The following is a 21,541-nucleotide window of genomic DNA, read 5'->3' as shown; positions in this document are numbered from 1 at the left end:
CAGTGGCCACAGTCTTGAGATGCAGCAATGGAAGGCATCACTGGATTATCAGTTAAGGTTTCAGGTTATTGCCCATGATACTGAAACTAAAGAAATACCATGGTTGATTACTTGCAGTGACTTAGAATTGCCTTTAACATAGTTAATCTCCATTTGTAGTCAATCTGAAGGTGATACTTAATTATACTTGAATTAAGATATTTTATGATGTTGGGTAAGGGAATGTCAGAATGTAAATCTAGTAGAAGATGGTCAGGTAGCAATAGAGAACCCTTTTATCATCCAGGGACCATTTTATATTGCACAGTTCAGTGCTATGGTTCTATTTTAACCACCACAGGAACATTCCTATGGAATCCTGGAGTTTTCATTTTAGGGAGGTGTACTGAGAATTCTTAGCCAAATAGCTCTAGTGCCTCACCAAACTGTAAATCCCAGGATTCCATTGAGTGCAGCCATGGCAGTTAAAATGGAATCATTGTTTTATAATTGTGTAGCGTGAAAGGGTCTCAGACAAGGCCTACAAGTCTTACCAACCTTACCCAGCATGGCTATTGGTCAACTATTCTAGGAGCTGAAGGCCAAAATTTGGAAAGGCCAAATAATCCTCCCTGCACTGGTTTCCTTTTCCCAGACCAAAGCATCGTAGGAGCTGTGTGTGGAAGTGCCACAAGAGATGTTTGTGTAGCCTCTCCCATTTTCAGACTAGATTGTGGCTTGGAAAATAGCTGAGCAGCTTATATAAACAGCCTGCAGTCATAATCATTCAGCTATCATTAAAATAAACATCAAGGTGATTATCAAGTGACTGAAGAAAGCACAGATGGATGTGCAGAGTGATGGGTGCTTGTCTCAGTTTCTGAGCCTCTTTTACAACATGCTGGAATATGTCTGAGGTTGACGTCAAGAAAACATGACCCTGCTTGGAGATACCTGGCTCCCTGCTATATGAAGGTCACTCCCAGTAACATAGTAGGGATATTTTATTGGTGCCACGGTATTTCTTTTACAGTTTCTAAATTTCCTGTGTCAACATCACATACAACATGGCAACCTTGCGAGAGTTGTTCATTTGGACAATTGGCTGAATTGGTTAGCTTATAGATCCCATTGTCAGCAGTTCCTGTGATCATAAAGCACAAATTTTAGGGCACATTTCTTTTCTCCTTTCTTTTGTGTAGGTCAGGAAAGGCACTAATAATGCTCTGAAGTTTATGCTGCTGATGGAGAAAAACAGGTACATTGGAAATGTACTGGGTTGTATCAACAGGAACTGATGTTGACAGTTTCTTAAATTTTCTGCTGAGGAGCTTGTCAACTTACATTGTACAGTATTTAGAGAGATCGATTTTGGAAGCATTTAAATACATAAATACAGATACTTTAAAAATATTAAGAAATATACAGTTGCTGGATGGCAGATATGATGATGAGAGGACAACCCAACCAGGCACAGACTGGTTTAGTTTCAGCAAGGTTGCTACACCATGTGCCTTTGAAATATTTGTGACTTATGGCAACCCTATGACAAACCTATCAAGGGGTTTTCTTGGCTTGTTCAGAGGAGGTTTGCCATTGCCTTTCTCTCAGGCTGAGAGAATGTGACCTGTCCAGGGTCACCTAGTGGGTTTCATGGCCAAGCTGGGAATTGAACCCTGGTCTCCAAAGTCATAGTCCAACACTCAAACCACTATGACACACTGCCTCTCCTGTGACCAAGTGCTTTGTGTGCATCATCTCACTAACTCTTACAGTCAATTTATTTTTACCAATCCTATCCTGATCTAAGGGATAAACTGTATGATGCATTTTAATGCATGAACAACTAGATCAGTAATCACACTATATGGTTGGGCTTGTGTGCCGTTTTCACTGGGAGTTCAGGGTGCAGAGAAGGGAATTCTAATCTTTCCAAACCACCTTCCATTTAAAATTGTCCCTAGTATTAAAAAACATTAAATTGAATTTTTAAAAAATGCTATTTGCTGAGCCGGAAGCTGATTTTTAAAAGTCTCAGAAAAAGAGAGAAGGGTTAAAATTAATCTTCCATACTCTGTGGTCCCAATGAGAACTAGAATTTTTCGACTGGATTTTACTTTTTCTAAAGTATTAGATTTTGCTATTTAAAGTAATGTCTGGTCTGGCCCTTATCTTAATTAAGTGCAACTGAAGTGAATAGATGCCATTTCCCCACTTACCTTTGCCCTATCTTCCTCCCTTTTTTGTGTCTACCTTCTGTCATATTTAAGACTGTAAGTTCCTTGGGGCCCAGAAACTGCCATGTGCATTAATGTAGTATCTCATGCAGTATTAATGTAGTATCTTGAGTGAATACAAATTGAAGGACTTGTAGTGCTAAAGGCTCCTAAAATGCAAATGACGTGTGATAGCAACGTGTTTGTTTGTTTAAGCCTAGATTATCCCAATAAGGTGCATGGCAGAAAGTGCGGCTCTATGAAACAGAGCATAGAAGGGGGCTGAGCCCTCCATCTCTCAACCTTAGAAGGGCAATGGGCCAATGGTGGAGCACATGCTTTGCATACAGAAGGCTCCAGGTTCAATCACTGACAACTCTAGGCAAGAACTGGAGAGACACACCTTGGCCATTCCATCATGGTTGGCGGACTTTTGGACTTCTTCTTTCTTCCTATCCCATAGTTTTAGTGCCCTCATGCTTGATGAAGAGTTCCAGTGAATTTTTAAAAACTCTTTTGTGTCAGTTCAATGGTCCTAACTAAACACACACACACCCTTCTGAAATTTGTCCTTATGAATTAACAGCTGGTTTGGTTTTAGTTTGGTTTTTGACAGTAAACTGTGGTATTTCCCCCTCATTACACTATATATTTAAAAGCACCAAATCTACCTTTAATAGGACAGCTGATATTAGCATTCACAGAGGAATAAAACCTTGGTGAACATTCCTTTAACTGCCCTATAACACTAGCAGTTTGAATTCCAAGGAATTAAACCAAAGCTCTTATTTCGATACAGTTATGAAACTTCAGTGCCTGCTATTTTGGCCTGGGCTCAGATCTTGGAAATACTTTGATTTCCTTCTCGGTATCCATTAATAAGCTTCCCAATTTATTCTTTTCCATCCAGGCTTCTTGTGTAATCTCAGCAATTATGTTTTTGTTTCTGTTTAGGAGATTGTTGTGTTACTGTTTGTATCTGAAGGCAAGGAATGTTCATCAAGATTTTTTGCACAGCCCTTTGATTTTGTCTTGCGGGTGTCACAAACTTTAGTTTCCCTTCGGTTTAACTTTCCTGCTTGCCTTTTATATGCTATATATGTGGTTAGAAGATGTCCCATTTCTTCAGAAAAATTGAAGTTGGCTAAATATAGATCAAAACAAAGAATAGCCTACTTGTGCCTCAGAATGTGGAGAACTTCCTTTCTTTGTCGGGCTGTAGTCTTATCTCTCTGGCTTTTCTTCACGAATGAAGATTCAGGAAGGACTCATCCTGCGCTTTCTATAAGTGCTTTGGTGACTAAAAAGACCAATCCGAGATAAACAAGTCTGGTTGCAGAAAGCACAGCAGAAAGTCTCCTTGGGTGATGTTTTCAGGTTGTCGTTTCTCTTCGAGACTCGTTTGGTGTGAGTTTTCAAAAAAGGCTGCAGCATCGTGGATAGTGCGTCTCCATCTCACCTGACAATAACATCTACTGAGTTTACTGGCACTTAACCTATAGGTAGACATAGATAACAGTGCACTGTATATGGATCATATATTGATAAAGTCATTCTGCCTTGTGTTCTGCTTTCAGGGCAGCTTCCAAAAGAACCACTGTGTCATTGAACAGATGTAATCTGCTAGCACTTGCTGCTACTCTAATCCCCTCTCCTGCCTTTCTGTCTTATTTGCTGAGTGTTAGCTGAGTTAACAGTTGTGGGAAAGGGAAGGAATGTTCCAGTGGTGGCTATGGTTGAGGAACTGTTTTTTATTCTCAGTGCATAAACAAAAAAGTCATGCTATTAAAAAAAAGAATAAAAAACCCAAGTAATACAACAATACAAAATACTACTGACAGTCTTGTTGCTGAAAAAGGGATAATAAGAGAACCTGCTCTGTGTTGCATGTGGCTTTTGAAGACAGTTGCCTTTTATCAGGTTTCCTAAGGACATTTTTTATTTTATTAAAAGTGGTGCGGGTTGAGTCTCGCTTATCTAAAATGCTTGGATTCAGAAGTGTATTATTTTTTAAAAATTCATTGTGGTCAAGTGCATTTCTCGGAGGAGAAAGTCACTAGCTTCAGCTTCTTAAAAAGAGCCACAAGCTCAGAAAGGTTAAAAACTACTGCCAGAGAGGGGTTTTGTTTTGTTTTTTTGGCAATTTCAGTACAAACCTTTCATGACAATTACAAAGAATTTTCTCATCCTCAGTCTTCATATCCTGCTGCAAGTGTGCTACCTTCTACCAATGTGATGTGCTATGGATTATCCATCTGTGATGTTTGACCATGGGAGCTGTAATCCAAAACATTTGGACGGCCAATTGATCACTATCCTCACCTAGACTCTAGTTAAAATGGGATGTTGTTGACCCCAAACAAGTGCCATATCACTTAGAAAAACAGTTTGATTGTTCTGGACATGAGACCCAATCCATGTTCACATCATCTTTATTCTCTTCTCAAATGTTGCATGACGTTAGAAGATGGATCCCCAAGTTTCTTTAGATTCCATGAAGCAGAAATAATATGGAGTGGCAATGTCCAAAGTTCTATCCAGTTCTTTTCTATGCTAGAATACAGCACATTTATTGCACTAACAATTTAACAGTCAGACTTTTGGAGAGTATCACTTTGTCTGTGTCTGTGGTCCGTAACCATAGAATACTGAATGCAAGAATGGTGAAAATGGAAGAAAGGTGGTGGAAGGGAAGAGAATATTTTGGGAAAGAGTATGGCTAGCTGGATAGTACAATAAAGACAAGCACTCTAGACAGAACATTTTTGTTGCATGTCACACTTATTCTTAGTGCCAAATTCCTACCTTTGCTTGTTTTAACATGCACCCATTTTAAAAGCAGACAGTGAAGACATGATCCCTGTGTCTAAACAGTAGCTGATCAGATAACTGGCAAGAGACTGTGTCTGTCAATCTGAAGGTAATGCCTCCAAGACTCAGAATGTATGTTCTGTCTAATGTTCATTCACTGATGTAAACCTGCCAATCATTAAATCACAAAAGCAAAGATTTCCCATCCTCTTTTTAATGTCTGTCACAATATTTGGATATTTTCTGATTGCTGTGACTCCTAGTAGTATCTAATGGGTGGGAAAGCTCAGTATTAACGACTGAGCTCTGGATTCACAGGAAACTTCCATTTCACTCTTAGTATGAATTTTGTGATTTCTGGTTGACTAAGCAAAGGTATTGCCATAATGTGCACTTTGGAGTAATATCTGAGTCTTTGTATTTTAAGTGAGAGAGCTGAAGATATGACCTGTGTGAACCAGAATCCCACAAAAGTCTCAAAGGATTTCTATGGAACAAAAGTTGCTATTCAGATAATTAAGACAACCAGTCTCTGTCTCTCGCTTGCTCACTCACTTTTGCTCTCTCTCTCGTTTTGTTTTATATGCACAAAAACATTGTTTTGATTGTATTTTAGTTACCCCTCAGGATCACTGTGGCAAGGATGCTCCAGCCTAACATTAGTGATTTCCAGAGTGGATCGCACTCTTAATTTGTATCATTTGTTTGACAGATGTTTGTACTTTGCCATGGCCTCCTACAACTTGCCCAGCTCCTCTACAGTGCCTACTTCAAGAGCAGTCTGACAACCATTGAAAAACGCTTCGGCCTCTCCAGTTTGTCCTCTGGCTTTATTTCCAGTTTACATGAGGTAATTGCATCAGACATGCATCTTTTAAGACAAGATTTGGGGGGACTAGTTTTCTAACCTATTTCTCTGTGTGTCCCTCACCTTGTCAGACATCCATGACTGATAAGGTATTGGATACTGGCCTGAATTCACATTGTGAAAAAATTACTTCTTAATTTTAATTGTTTTACATAAATTTTATAAACATACACATATGTATGTGTGCATATATTACTGATGTTTTGTATGTTTTTCATCTGTATTGGTGTTAGTATTTTGTATGCCACTTCAAGTCCTAGTACTGGGGAAAATGGGATATAAATGAATAAAATAAACATTTTTACAACTCCCAAAAATGGAATTGCAATCCAAAAAAGTAAGATTTCCAGGTTGTAGATAGAGATAGAGTAGATGTTAGATGACTAACTTACAGTACAAAACATGATTAGGCAAAGTTTGGCCCCCAATGTTATTTTACTGCAACCCTCAGTGTACCTTGCAATTGGTTATGCTGGCAAGAGCTGTTGGGAATTGCAATCCAACTGCATCGGGGAGGGGGCATCATTGGCCCACCCTAATAGAACGACACTAAGGTTTGTCTTGTCTTGTTCACTGCCACTACTGAAGGACTGCTGTATTCAATATTAGAGCATTCTTCCTTTTACCTGGTGGCCTTTAGATATCTTAAATTGCAACCCCTATTGTCCCTGACTGTTTGTCATGCTGGTAGAAGCTGATGGAAGCTCCAGCCCAAAGATATGGAGGGCACTGAGATTTGGAACACTGTAAGCAAAGCCAAGTCAAGAGATTTCTGTTAACACACAAGACAGCAATGTTCTACTAAATACTTTAATACTAGTTATTGTAAATGCTGCCAAAATGACACTGTGTTTCGCTTTCTACCCTTCATTAATATCTAGTAGTCCTTCTGCATTTCCCCTGTTTCACATTACTGGTAATTCTTACTGGTAGATAATGGGGAGGGGGTGACATTTTGTGACATTGCAAAGTAGATAAGGGCTGCTAAGAATTATGGAGAAAGGGGGACCAGGTATGTGGTTGCTGTTTGGGCAACAGTCATCCTGTCATGCAACTGTAATGCCTAGTTTGCCTTTGAGAAGCTGCACAACTACTATCTATAGCAGAACATTTAACTGTATTATTGTCCTTTAAAACAGTTTATCTGTTGCTACCATTGTTAAGAAAGTCATACCAATGCATGCAGGATATCCTCCCCCCCCCCCCCCATCATACTGCACCAGAGGCTCTGTGTTGGTTCAAAAATGGGGTGATACTTAAATTCCCCAAGTAGAACTCTTTGATTTTACTGCTCATTTCATAGAGACCACATGTGGCAGCTTCAGAAATAAGCTATCTTGTGTGTTCCAGAAGGTGCAGTTTTAGAGAAACCAATGTGGAAACAGCTTTGGACTCATACTGTACTTTGTAAACACAGTTCCTCCCATAGCAAGGATCCATGGGCAGAACTCTTCCAGGGTAGGAGAAAGTGGGAAAGAATCCTTTTGGGGGCCCTGCAGCTTCTTGCCATCCATCTGTTCCTCTGAGAAAAAAGAAAGCATGACCTACATTTCTGTGCCTTTCTACAAACGGAGTCCTGCTACACCCATGGATTTAATAGATAAGCACTTTCTGCCAGGCCCTCAGAAGTGTTGCCGCATCTGATGTGTAATGCTATATTACCCACTAATGGTATATTAAAAGAAGGTGCAAACCCCCCAATTTGTTACAGAGGTGTGAGTCAGACCATTACAGCATCTCTTGCCTCTTCCAGCACTTAAGACTGTCTCTTTACATATGCTGATAGGCTTTATTATAGCAGTGCAGTTTGTAGTACCCCCATAATTAAGCTTCTGTCAGTGTTTCCCATGAGAAATCCTTCTTCCCAAGGGAATGTCGTCATCATCACTTTGGGCTGGAATCCAGCCTGTGGTTTTGCTGTTTGAGTTATGGTTTTGTTCTGCTTCTTCCAAGCTTTCTTTGGAATCTAGAAGACCCTCTATCTCTATGGAGTTTATCAAACGGGAGGAATTTCTCTTAAATTCGAATGAAAAGAAAGTGGGGCCAGAACGCATTCACTTAAAGTCGCTAGTTTCACACAATTACATGAATACGCATTGCATTCGAACTGGCTCCCCATTGCCTGAAAATAGCATACCATTGCCCGAATTTGCATATGACAGTCTATCATGCAATAACGTGAAACCACATGATTGCGTTTGGACTGACTTCCCATTGCCCAAATTTGTGCATAGTGGGTTATTACGCAATAATGTTAAACCCCATGATTGCGTTCAGATTGGCATCGGATTATACTTCCAATTCCCCTTGTCTGATAAACTCCCAGGTCTCCTTCTTAGACACAAGGTAGGAGATGCTGTAATAGTCTGACTTGCACCAAGGCAACAAATTGGGGGGGGGGGGGGGTAATCCAACCCAATGGTCTTTACATTGCTTTTTCCGTGTGTGTGTGTGTGTGTGTTGTTTTGTTTTCCTAGAAAGGCTAATGATCTTGCTCTTTATCCCTCACTAAGGTCTATAACTGTTAGAGACCCCAATGCACAGAAGGAGCATCTTCAGCCAGGTCAAGCAAGGTTTCAGCACCTCTGTTTCTCTTCGTGTCCTTCAGGGAGCCCAACCACAAATTCCTGTCTACCGGAGTACAGACAAAAGGGAAAAATAGCTCTGGTGGATTCAGAGTCCTAAAGCTGAAGTGGCTTTGGTGGACCTGTACTGTAGAATTCCAGTAACTTTCAGAGGACCAAGAAAGGCAGAGACACAGTTGTGACCTATTTACTGATGGCATAGGTTGTGGTAACAAAGTCAGTACGATGAAATAGGTATGGTGGAAAAAGATTCAGCATCCAGTCCATCCCTGGGTGTTCCTGCTTTAACTGGACTCGAAAATAAATAAAACCATCTTAATATCAGAGTTACAATGATGAGCCAACAACCATAGACAAGCAGCCCTTGACTGTAGGTTTGCCCACATGGCATTGTTTTGCAGTACCTGGTGCTCTAATATTGTTCTGGCTTTGCTGAAGCAGCTTTCAAGTTGGAACTTGGCTCCTCATGACTCAGAACCAATTAGAGTTTTGATTTCAACTGGCAGCACACCTGGAGTCTTGCAAGAAGTGCTATCAAATTCTAGCAGTCATAGAAGACAGAGTACAAAACATAGGCATTTTAATTAGCAAGACCAGTTGTGAACTTGCACAGGATGTACTTTCAATGTGTAAACAGCATGTACCCCATACATTGTCAGAAACACATATAATGTATAGGGGATGAAGGAAACATGCATCTTTTGGTATATGTTTGGGTTTTGGTGGCTATGCTCTTCTTTTTTGTTTCCAGTGCTCTCCAAAAAAGAACAAAGCCACCAGCACCCAAAGGCTAACAATTAGCCATCAGGGTGGGCAGTATTGCCTCATATAGTTTCTGCAAGGGGAAAAGTTTGCCAAAGCCTCACATTAACTGAGAACAGAAGGACAGCTAAACTGTATTAGCAACACTGTCCATCTGTTTTGATTTGTTTCACACACTGTTCCACAAGACTGTTCTAGAGAAGTAATTTCCAGTGGTCTAAGTTGTTTTCCTCCAGCACTAAAAGTTGCCAAATACTCAAGACTGGGAGCTGACAAATGCATATACAATGCACTTCATTGAGAAGGTCCAAGGTAAAGGAGATAATGAGATATCTTGCACAAAATGGAAAAATCAAACTTTAATGTTCACACTGTGTTTGTGCCTTCTGTATCTGTATTCAGAGTTGCAGATTGCTGCACCTGAATCGATTTCTCTTAGACCTATCAGCAATCACTTTGAAGAACACATTTGTGGTCTTCACCCTGGGTAGCAAGGCCAATAGAACTAGACAAATAGAAGTCTTCCATGTTTCTGTTGTATCACATGCAGTTTGTGACACCAAACTATATTTTACAGTGTTTCAGTTCATCAAACAGTTTCATCTATACTCATTGATCAAGATTTGTAGGATCACCTCTGAAGTCACTTTATAAAACTATAATATAACATGTTGTAGAATTTATCTTCAAACTTCCTCTCTCAGTGAAGTTTATTTTTAATGGGTAGAAAACCATGCTGAATCATAGATAATGTGCTTTGCTTCCAGATGCAATCTTTGCCATTACCAGAAAAGGCTGGGAAAGACTTGCCGGTCTTTGGTGGTGTGTTGCTACTGCCACAAAATGAGACTAACATGTGGAGGTGTGTTTGAATGAGTGCAGCCTTGTACACCTTGACTTTATGCACATTCCTACAAACTCCTGCTTCCTTCTAATTGATAGGAAAAGCAAGGTAATGGTTTTCCAGTATGGATGGTTCCCTGATAGGGTTCTTTTGAGAGTCCTCAAAGTAAACAAACATTAGAGCTATCTGTGGATTGAGATCTCCATAGCCTGAATGTGTCATAATGAATACCTTGCCTTTGTCAGTTTCCACAATTCAAGATATGCTAGGAAAAGAACACACTGGGAATGATTTGCAAACACTGCTTTAAAAAGCAACAGAAAACTTACAATTTGAAATGTGTCACAAAGTAATCAAACAAGCAAGCTCTGGTCCCTGAAATGTTAAACCCCTGGCATATAGTGCTCAGTTCACAAGGTACTCTCTAAAAACCTTTTACACTAAATGTTGACTTGTTATTCATAGCATCTGCTTGTACACCCAAAGGCCAATGGGCACCTAGAGGGCTAAGAAGGAGGCAAATACATCAAGGACATTCTTGATAGTAACATAAAAATTTATAGTATTTCATGAGTTACAGATTACAGCCTTTGAGGCTTCATAGGGCCAGCGTGTTGTAGTAGTTTGAGTGTTGGACTACAACTCTAGAGACCAGGGTTCAATCTCAGCTCTGCCATGAAAACCTGCCCAGGGATCTTAGGCAAGCCACACTCTCTCAGCCTCTGAGGAAGACACAGGTGAACCCCCTCTGAGCAAATCTTGCCAAGAAACCCCTGTGATAGGTGCGCCTTAGGGTCACCATATGTTGCAAATTACTTGAAAGCATAAAAAACAACAAGGACATGGATCCAGTCATCAGGCAACCTGCTTGCCAACTGGTGTACCCATCCTTCAGTCTATGTGCTGTAGGTAACTGAGAGAGTAGCAGAACACGGGAGGCACTAGAGCCTGGGAAGAGCCATGAATCCCTGCTGTCAAATTTGGGAGTGGTGCTAGTATGAAAAAGCCTTAGTGAATGAATGAAGCCAAATGAAGAATTGCATTTGTCTCAGTGCCGCAAGTAGGGAGCAGCTAAATACCTGTCTCCCTCCAATTCTGACAAAGCCTATTCAAAATGGAGGAAAAGTACTTCCTAAATACTTTTGATGCAAAAAAGATGTTGACTTGTTCTTGGGAAGACTCCTACCCCTCACAGTGTCTCCTTTGTGGTCTCCTCTGGACATTTTACTATGGCAATATTTATTCCAACCCACACACAAGTAGTTATCTTTGCCATCCTGTCCAAATTAATTTGGTTTTGCTTCCAGGGCACTTTTTAAAATACTTTTATATGGGCTCCCCTGCCTGGCTTTTCCTGGTTTTCTCATTTATTTGTCAGAGTCGATCTAAAAGCCACAGAACAAAGTGGAAGGAGGGGCACAAGTAAATATATAAGAGAGGAAACCAAAGTGCAATTACTATAACTTAAAATGTTTCATGTGCCTCAGCGCCTGAACCTAAGTCATTGTAATTGCAACTTTATGTAACCCGCACATTATTTGTAACCATGCAATATGCAGATGTTTTGAAAAAACAAATGGGACATGGCTCATACGAAGCCCCTAAATCCAGATACTACCAATTACACGGATTCTAAAATCCAGACTCTTAAACAGACACCAGGAGGAGGAGGATTTGAATCACATGTCCATCTTCTTGCACAACAGTGACCATTCAAAAATGTTCAGTCCAAATGTATCTTCAACATGCTAAAATACATGTGGGACACATCTACATGATGTAAGCTAAAATCCTGAACTGAACTGTGTTCACCTCTATTATATGAAAGAGCACTTGGTGTAAAAGTATGGAAACTCCTTGAGCAATCTTACTTGTTTTGAGATGTTGTTCATGCATGGAAGTTGAACAAAATCTATCCTCAGTAATGAGGTAGCCCTTTAAAAATCCAAGTTTGAGAACAATAGGTTAATGTAAGAACTTAACAAGAGCTGTGCTGGACCAGAACCAAAGCCTGTACTCTCAGTGGACACTGATATTGCCTTTGGAAGCTCTGTAAACATACCACATACACATTCTATTGTTTCTATAGCACCAAGTGGTGACTTACATGTGTATCAGTCTTTATATATTTAATAACCAGATCAGATGACAGATAAAACTTTTGAATCACCTTAGTGCTTTTCAGTGGGATCTTTCATTAAATCATTAATCAGAAACTGTTGAGTAATCTCGTTATATGTGAATTTATTTTTTGGCAATATTCTGCCCTCCACTTTTCATGCAACTAATCCTTCCCTCTCTCCTTCTACCTACTCCAGTATGCTTGGTTCTTTTTTTCTTTTTCCATCTTTGTTTTGTCACTTGATGTTGCTTCAAGCTTTCAACTGATCTTGGATGGAGAAGAATGCAGAGGAGTTATCAGTTTACCACAGAAAACCAAACTGCTTACATTCACTCTCCCTTTGTACACAGTGCCCTCTGAGCTGTTCCTGTTTTCATCATTCTGATTGTTTGCTATAGCCTGAAGAGGCCTCACTTTGGAGGGCACGTGAATAAAGCAAAGGTCTTGGATCATAAAGAGGGCCAAGGTACTCTTCCCATGCTCTCATATACAAGAATTTCTAATCTTCAGCAAGATGATGAGAGATTGCCTCTTATGGGATTGCTGTAACCTGTCTCAAGCTACACAGAACCAGATCACTCTATCCCTCCAAATGAGGAGGTCATTTTGGAGATGTGATACTTCCAGTCTCAAATGTGGGAGTAGGCATTTTTCTCCCTGAGAAAGACTGTGAGCCTGAGCTGGCTTTCCTCCACTGCTTTACAGAAATGGTACTGAGGGCTTGTTTAGAATGAGATAATTGAGGAAGTAAAAGCAAAGATGCAGTGCCCCTTGTTAAATATGGTTACTGATCAGTCTCCTCTTCTAGGTCTGTTTTGAGGGTTTCATCTATGCACTTTTGTATCTTCACAGATTGGCAATGTTGTCCTTATCATCTTTGTGAGCTACTTTGGCAGCCGAGTTCACCGACCTAGGATAATTGGTCTGGGAGGCCTCCTGTTGGCTCTGGCAGCATTCCTTCTGACACTTCCTCATTTCCTCTCAGCGCCATATGAATACTCTCAAACAATCATCAGTAGGTACCCTCTCCTCAAATATCTCCTGTGTCCCAAACTTCCTCTGAAGCTGTGAGAAAGTACATTTTGTTTTGATATCTAGCCCACCGTTCAAAGGATCCCCAAGGTGGCTCAAGTAACATAATAAAATATATATTACACTGGGACCATTACTGCTCCTCCTGTACAACTATATATGTCATCTCCTGCTCTTGGTAATTCTTAAGCAAGGTGCTTCTAAGTTTATGCTTCACAGGTAGATTGACTCATGCAGTATCCTATGAGGTAGGTGTGTTATACTTCTCTGATAAATAAGTCTGAAAATATAGTTGTACATTTAAGTCACTTGGCTCTTAGCCATCCTGGCTTTTAACATACCCTGAGGCATGCTGAGGTCTCTGTGCAATGACTTGCCTGTCATGGGTGTGCCAAGTTGAATGGGTGCCAGGAGAACCAGAGGCTATGCATGTTTTGGTTCTTGTCTGGTGTCAATGGATGCTGTCCTGTATTGAATTGCTCCTTTAGAAGTGTCAGTCTGCTTTGACGCCACCAAGTCATGCAAGACTCTATCTGATGATGGAGCTCTAGATGCAGCATTACAGCACCATAAATACTTCTTCCCCTGCCAAATTCCTCTGGCACAAAAAGGGAATGGTGGAGCTTTGGCTCTTAAATTTTTCTGTCATTTTCATTTGAACTGTTGCACAGTAAAGTAGTCAATTGTTAGAGAAGATTTTCACACCAGCTCAGAATCGCTGGTAAAACATTGCTGCATCATTGAGGAAGCATGTGTGAAAGCCTGGCATGCTTCCTCAATGTCAGGGAATTGTTCGGCTCCCCTCTAGCATCACAGAATCATTCAGGGAGAGGCAATTTCCTCTGAATGCAGATTTTCCATTCAGAGGAAATTTCCTCTCCCCAAACAATTCAGTGGCAGTAGAGGGGAGCCGACAATTCCCTTTCACACACGCACGCTTCCTCAATGATGCAGCAATGTTTTACCAGCACTTCTGAGCTGGTGTGAAAATCTCAAGAGTTATGTGCCGTTAAGTCAATTCTGACTTCTGGTAACCTTCAACCAGGGCTTTGTTTATTGCTGGGGGGTTTTGTTTATGGGATGGTAACATTTCTTCAAAAAAGGTTTGCCATTGCCTTCCTGTAAATGGGTTTCCGTGGATTATTTGAACTCTGGTCTCTTAGAGTCCTGGCCCAAACCTCAAACCTATACACAATGTTGGCTCAACTCTTCCTGCCAGTTATCATATGTGGGCCATTTGGGGGTTGAAATGGTCACATCAGCCCCAAAATGGTCTAAATTATCTGGTTGACAGGAAGAGTTGCTTGCATGTTTGTCAGTTCATCGAACCGGTGAACTCTTCACAAAGACAGATATGTGCAGAGATGCAAGAAGGTAAGGGAGTTTATCCAAGATGCTTTTTCAGATACATGTGGCTCCTTCAATACCTTCCAATCATACATAGAATCATGTAATGACAACTCTTAATTCTGCTGTCATGATACTCATCTATAATGTATTCAGAAAGTAAGATGAAAATCATTATTCCCACTTGCCCTCCAAAAGTAAGGAAATCAAGCTGTCACAAGTCATTGGTAAATTCTGGAACAGCAGTCTGCTCAAACCAAAATGATAACTTCTGATGTACCAGGATTGCATGTGGAGATTTCTAGTGCAGATGGTCATTGAGCTGATTCCACAGCAACATCTTTCTGCCCAGAACCAACAAGAAATATACCAGTGGAAAGAAAACATACTTGAAAATGCCATAAACTTGAAAATCCATGTGGATTTTGCAGGAAAGATTTTGTGGAAAGAATTAAGCTGAATCTTACCATCCAACTGATGGGACACCCCCCCCCCCCCCGGTAAAACCCATACTGTATTAATTTCCTGTAACCTAGCCTAGTATTTTTCAACCTCTTTTCTTCTATGGGAATTACTCTAGAATAACTTCTTTAGCTGGAATAGGTAAATTCTCTGACCTAGTGTTTTCTCCATGTTTTTTTTTCTCTATGGGAATTGTTCTAGAATACTTCATTCATTTATTTACTTTACATTGATTTTTACTACAAACAACCTCTCCAGACATTGATACATCAAGTTACATTTAATACTGAATTACACAGCCATAATGCGTAATTTAAAGATTATTTTTCTATCTTTCCATTAGCCATTTGAAGTTTATTAGTTAATTTTTGATCAAAGCTAATTACCACATCTTATTATATGAGACCATAAAAACAAAAACAAATAATGACCATCCTAGCACCTACTAATAAATTCCCAATTCAGGATGTATGCAATACATTTGCATTGTCTCCTTGGGGACAAAAACCAATCCCAAAACAAGAGGGTCAGTTCTGGAATTTCTATAAGGTATTGATGGATAATATTATTTATGTCAGAGAAAACTGCATTATTGAAACAGAGACACTTTAAAAAGTGAGCTTTCCCAACATACTACCCCAATTTTCCTTATCTAGACATATATTCCAGTCATTTTCCCATCCCCTTCTGAGACTATTTGAGGAATCTATGTCATAATCAACCTGACTAGCATGTGATCTCTAGTACAGAGAATACTTCAATTAAACTGGAATAGATGTATTCTGTATTGTATACAGTGCACAGACTATCACGAAATAACTGTTATTGGAAAGACCATCATTCAAACAATGACACGTACAGTCCCTAAGAAATAAGATTCATGGGAGGTTCTGGCCATATTTCTTGGAGTAGGAGCTAAAGGAAGATGGAATCAGTGATTGTAAACATGTTAATGCCATCCTAATGACACAAAGAAAATTCACTTTTAACCGAGTAGCAAGAGAGACTTCTTGTATGTCTCTGTAGAAGGGGATGGTATTTTAAAAAATACCAAAAACTACTATAGCTACATGTTGTACCATGAGGGAGAAAAAACTCTTCCAACAACCTCAGTTTTAGGACAAAAAAATGGATACGAAATAGTGTGTTCCCCAGAACTCTGGACCAGATTGGTGCAAACTGAATAACTGAGTCTGTGACAAATGCTTCAAGTGTTAAGTTACTCCTATGATTGTGGGACAAAGATGTGGTGGATAAAAGATGACCATATTCTTTAGAGATGTCTCAAAGATGTCAGAGCATGCTGTAGATACTAGAAAAGATCAGCCCAGTTGATTTTGAAAATAATTTTATCTGTGAATGAGAAGTTCTCTGAGAGAAATGGTTTGAAATTTGGGGAAGCAACTCCCAATACATCCCCAGGATACTGGGCTGGAGAAGACTACTCCATAAGGATAAAACCATTCTTCATTGGTGATTTAATTTTATGGGTTTTCCCTGAGAAACACTGCACAGTATGTTTATCTATTGTTCCAGTCAAGAGCCTCATTGCCATTTCATGTCCTGATGTGCAAACCAATTTTCCTCTTACCATATACTTAGCCAAAGGCCCATCTTACCTTGGCTTTGTGTGTGTTTCCTTCAGGGCAGGAAATGTCAAAGCATCTCATTAGTATATGAGGGAAACCCAGAATTGGGAGCATTTACGTAACCCAAAATGAAGTTGGTTTAGTTGGCATTTCTCTTCTCATTTACCCTAAACCAGTTTCACTTATTAAAATTATCCTTTGGCAAGGAAATGCATCTCTTAATTTGGACCCCTTGGCAGTGTAAATGTATAAAAATTTGTCTAAGATGATTAAAAAGGCCCCTGCTGCTGGAGTCTCATGCTATTGTAATGACCATTGACAAGAATACTTGTGGCAGTGTGTTATTGCATATAGATATTATAGCAGCTGAAACCCCTAAATTACCTGGCGGACCTTTTTCTTTTACAATTCCACAAGCCTATAAGGCCACTCATTAAATGCTACAAGCTGATGGGAATACTGGAACAATTGTAAAAATGACTACAATTTTTTTTTTAAAAAAAAGGCTGAAGATGTGGGGGCGCTGACATGTATGGCAAGGACATGTGTTTTAATGTTGTACTGAATGTGAGGTCTGAGCTTCCCTTGGGTTTTTAAGCATTGTTTTGTTCACTCTAATAGGAACTCCAAGTACAAGTACTTCAATTAATAAACTGGAAAGATTTTCATGATTTTCCCATGAAGATCTTGTTCACCATTAAGTCTAATAGGTAATTTGAAAGTACATAAGAATCCTGGACAAACCACAGCTATGCCTCCGTCAGTAATTATCCAGTTGCCTTTTGATGTCTTTTTCACTCCTCCCCCAGGGAAAAAACACACAACTAGATTCAAAATACACTGTTACACTTTTGTTCATAACCCTTTCTGAACATATCCCTGTAAGCAGTGTTGTGGTAATACCTTGAAAGAAAAAGGTGATGACAGCTGCTAATTAAATTGAGGAAGTTCATAGTTCTGGCAGGTCTCCAACACCCAAGAATGAACAATGAGCTTAAATATGCATTTCACTCAAGAAAGTTTAGCTCAGCCTCGATTTCTGAGGTGCACAAATACCATAAGGAACTGTAAAGCCTTGTTGACCTTCTGAAGATATCTATGCAAAAGATACTGGACAGGATCCAAAGGTTTCTTCTTCCTGCAGCCACCCTTTTAAAAAGCTCTCCTCAAAAAAACCCTCTGCTCAGATTTGGAGAGATGAAAAGGTGCTATTGGGGGGGGGGGGGGGAATCAAGCTGTTCCCCACCAATCCTCTCCAAATACCAGCCTTGGGTCTGATGTCCTTTGCCCAGTGTTGTTAAAAGGTTTCTTTGGTCATCATGACCCTGGAAATGCATGGAAAATAATGTGAGGGGATCTGGGTTCCTTCTACATGTGCTACTCTCCATTTTAGCTTTTGTATGCTGGAGCTTAACCAGTGAAGCATGGGAAAGACTTGAGCTTGAACTGCAGCACAGGTAGGCTTGCAGGGGTAATTTGTCTGCAGAGTGCTTCTTAAGTTAGATGTTTTCCCATTTCTTCCGGATTTAATTTTTCTCCCTTTCGTAAAGTCGAAGGCTTTCATGGCCGGCATCCATAGTTTTTTGTGGGTTTTTTGGGCTATGTGGCCATGTTCCAGAAAAGTTTCTTCCTGACATTTCACCAGCATCGGTGCCAGCCACAGATGCTGGTGAAACGTCAGGAAAAAACTTTTCTGGAACATGGCCACATAGCTGGAAAAACCCACAAAAAACTATTTCTCCCTTTTGTTTGTAAAGAAAAATCATCATGGCAGCACTAGATTTGATATGAAACTTGTGGGCTTTCACACATTTTTTTTGAATTATTGTGTTCTCTTATTTCAGTTAACAGCACCACCACCACCAGAAATGAGATCTGCAATGGTGATTATAAATGTCCAAATGCCACTGTGAAAACCCAGGCAGAAGGTGGCACAATGTGGGCAATAATGGTAGTTGCTCAGCTGTTGGCAGGAATTGGGACAGTCCCCATCCAGCCTTTTGGGATCTCTTATGTGGATGACTTTGCTGAGCCAAACAATTCTCCCTTGTACATAGGTAAGCGTTTCCCACAGAAAGGGTTTGATTGATATTTAGGTGAGCCATGTAGCTTCCCATCTGGCTTGCACTGATTTATCATCAGTAAATGAGAGAGGAGTGTTGCCTTAATATGTTGTGTAAAAACATCATCTAGTCCTTGCTGATGTTGAAGGGCCATTTCTGATATATATAAAAAAGATATGTTTATCAATCTTACAATAAAAAATGCAGGCATAGAACTAAGCTATTAAAAGACTAACATTAACAATTAAAAGACTAACATCGCTTTAAAAAAACTAACAATGGCCAGTGGTCTTAATTATAATCAGAAATGAAAAAGTAACAGAATAGCAGTTACCAGTGTAATGTATTACTGTAAAAACAGTGCATAATGAATAATGAAAATGAAGTATAATGTACAACCAAGTACTTGATTTTATAGGACAAACTGAGTATCCCTTATGTGAAAATCCAAAATGCTCTAGAATCTGAAATTTTTCATGGATGGCTAAGATAGTGACAACTCTGCCTTCTAATAGTTCAGTGTACACAAACTTTGTTTCACGCATAAAATTATGTAAAATATTGTATAAAGGTATACCCAACACTTTTGTGTTTTACTGGGGAGTGGGGGTGGTCACATAGTTACTTGGTTCTTTATATCTTAATATTAGTGTCTTCCAGTACTGGAAAGATGAAGCCTTTTTAATAGCCCTTGGCATGTAGATGGCAACAGCTTCTCCCTTCTGTTCTGACAAACTAATCAATAGTCCAGTCAAATAGTTGCTGCCAAGTATGAGTCCATATTCTAACACTAGAGGAAAAGAACAATCTGGCCTCTTATTCTGGCACACATGAGACTCTTAATTCCTGAACCATTGTCCTGTTGCCACTTTATAAATAAAGGATTCGTAACTTCTCAGTAATCCACAAGCTTTGTATTTGACAGGTCTTTTTAACCAGCATTGTTCTTTTAAAGAAGGGAGAAGCTGCATCACCCTTCCTTTTGACTGAATCCAAACTATTTCCACTGTGGAGCTTATTCCTAGACCAATGTATATGCATTTTCATAATGCAGAAAAATTACTGTTTGGATTATAACTCTAAAAATCCTCCATCAGCATGGTGATAACTGGCAGAGGGATTCTGTGAGTTGCAGTAAAAAAATGGTAGTATTCAAAATATAGCCATGTTAATGTGTTTCAGCATTAAAAGATGTAATTTTGTAATTCACTAACTTCTCTCTTTCTTTTTCAGCACTCTTATTTGCCATTGCAGTGTTTGGCCCAGCTTTTGGTTATTTGCTTGGCTCTGCAGCACTGAAAATATTTGTGGACTTTGGGAGAGTTGACCTGAGTGAGTCTCTGTTTTAGCTTGAACCAGTTGGTGGAAATCTCGTATGTGTTCACAAGCCAATGAGATGAACCAGCTGATATGTCCATACCTTCCAACAGTCCTGATTTGGCAGGGACAGACCCAATTAATCTTCTGTCATCCTACTTTATCAGCCACTTTAAAAATCTCCCAGTTTTCTGTCTTCTGATTTTCCCTCCCATTTCCCTAGTTTATTTAAATTACTGCAAGCTGAGTTCAGACTGCAAAAGTAGTTTGCACTCAATTAACCTTAGTAAGGGGAGAGGAGGTAGTGGAATCTTACCCTTCCCAGTAGGCTCAGGCAAAAGCAAACTGCTGCAGCATCTCCTAGTTTGTGAGTTCTTCCTGTTTAATAACTTTTTTTCGCACATTGATGTTGCTTGGCCACATGTGTCCCAGTGTTCACCTGTCAAATGTTGGAGGCTGTGTAAATCTGAAATAAGAAAACTTAGGTACAGCAGAACAAAAAAACAGCAACAAAAGAGGTGGCTTTATTGAGCAGACTGTTGCACATTCAACCCCATTGACACACTTTGTGTAGCAGATACTCTGCCGGAAACATTGGTGTGGATTTGTGGGTAATGGGCATGCTGTGGCCAGCAGCGATTCAGATCTTGTTTACATGAATCGCACATTCATGTTTGACAATAGTAACCTGAACACACAGTGCACGTAAGGTGGAGTTATCAACAGCAGGGTTGGGTCCAGGGGATGATTGTGGCTTCCCCAAGTTCCTCCATTTAAAAAAAAAAATCCAAAGCAATTCCCTTTGCCCTAAAATACCACCAAATTCCAGAAGCAGATGGGGGGGGGGGGGGGGGTAATTTCAACCATGTTTGTGCCAGGCTCTTTTAGATCCAGCAGATGCCCTTTTGCCAATAGTAGGTGACTGAGACGTTGAGTCTGTAGTAGCTAAAATGGCCCAGACAGGATAAAGCTATGGTGAAATCCCCCATGCATGCCTCATAGGGATTGCATTTGGGCCACAAACATTTAGATTTGGGGTGGAAGGTATAGCCCTCCCAAGGCCCCCTGAGGGGGCAATATGGCCTTCTGCCTCCAACAATAGTCTACCCTACTCTGCAAATCTTTTTTAAAGGCAGATTCCCATGGTAGTTCTGACTTCTGTTCAGGGAATGGATTTCTTGACCTCCTTTTCTGTGGTAGGATATTTATATTATTTTATTTTATTTATATCCCGCCTTTCTCCCTGGAGGAATCCAAGGCAGCTCACAGATAAAACCTTTCAAATTATTATAAAATTCAAACAAAAGATCTCTATATAAAATCATATTTTATATATATATATATATATATATATATATATATATATATATATTAAAAAAAATATAGTTAAGTTTGACAATAGGAATAGGGACTGGATTGTAGCTAATCTGTTTGGAATGGCTCCAGGGAAGCTATCGTTTCTAGCTTTCCTTCGTCCTCCCTTCCCCACTCATTATCTAATGTCTGTCAAGGTTGAGGGGGAGATTTAATGCGATTACAATCTC

At 39.8% G+C, this 21,541-nt stretch overlaps 1 protein-coding gene across 6 annotated transcripts in view; it reads left to right on the top strand.

Moving 5' to 3' along the window:
- The window catches only part of SLCO2A1 (solute carrier organic anion transporter family member 2A1), a 99,925-nt gene that overhangs the window by 54,807 nt on the left and 23,577 nt on the right, over positions 1–21,541 (top strand). For all 6 annotated transcript variants that reach the window (XM_089509362.1, XM_089509358.1, XM_089509359.1 and 3 more), the window contains 4 exons: positions 5,719–5,856; positions 13,040–13,202; positions 18,462–18,674; positions 19,914–20,012. In XM_089509362.1, the coding sequence (XP_089365488.1) occupies positions 5,719–5,856; positions 13,040–13,202; positions 18,462–18,674; positions 19,914–20,012 (613 nt within the window). The remainder of the gene's footprint in view (positions 1–5,718; positions 5,857–13,039; positions 13,203–18,461; positions 18,675–19,913; positions 20,013–21,541) is intronic.

Source organism: Sceloporus occidentalis, unplaced genomic scaffold (assembly GCF_023333645.1).
Source record: "Sceloporus occidentalis isolate IW3139 unplaced genomic scaffold, rSceOcc1.0.p SCAF_2, whole genome shotgun sequence".
NCBI classification, from domain to species: Eukaryota; Metazoa; Chordata; class Lepidosauria; order Squamata; family Phrynosomatidae; genus Sceloporus; species Sceloporus occidentalis.
The sequence above is the reverse complement of the archived record's forward strand: the minus strand, read 5'-3'. Positions and strand labels throughout refer to the sequence as shown.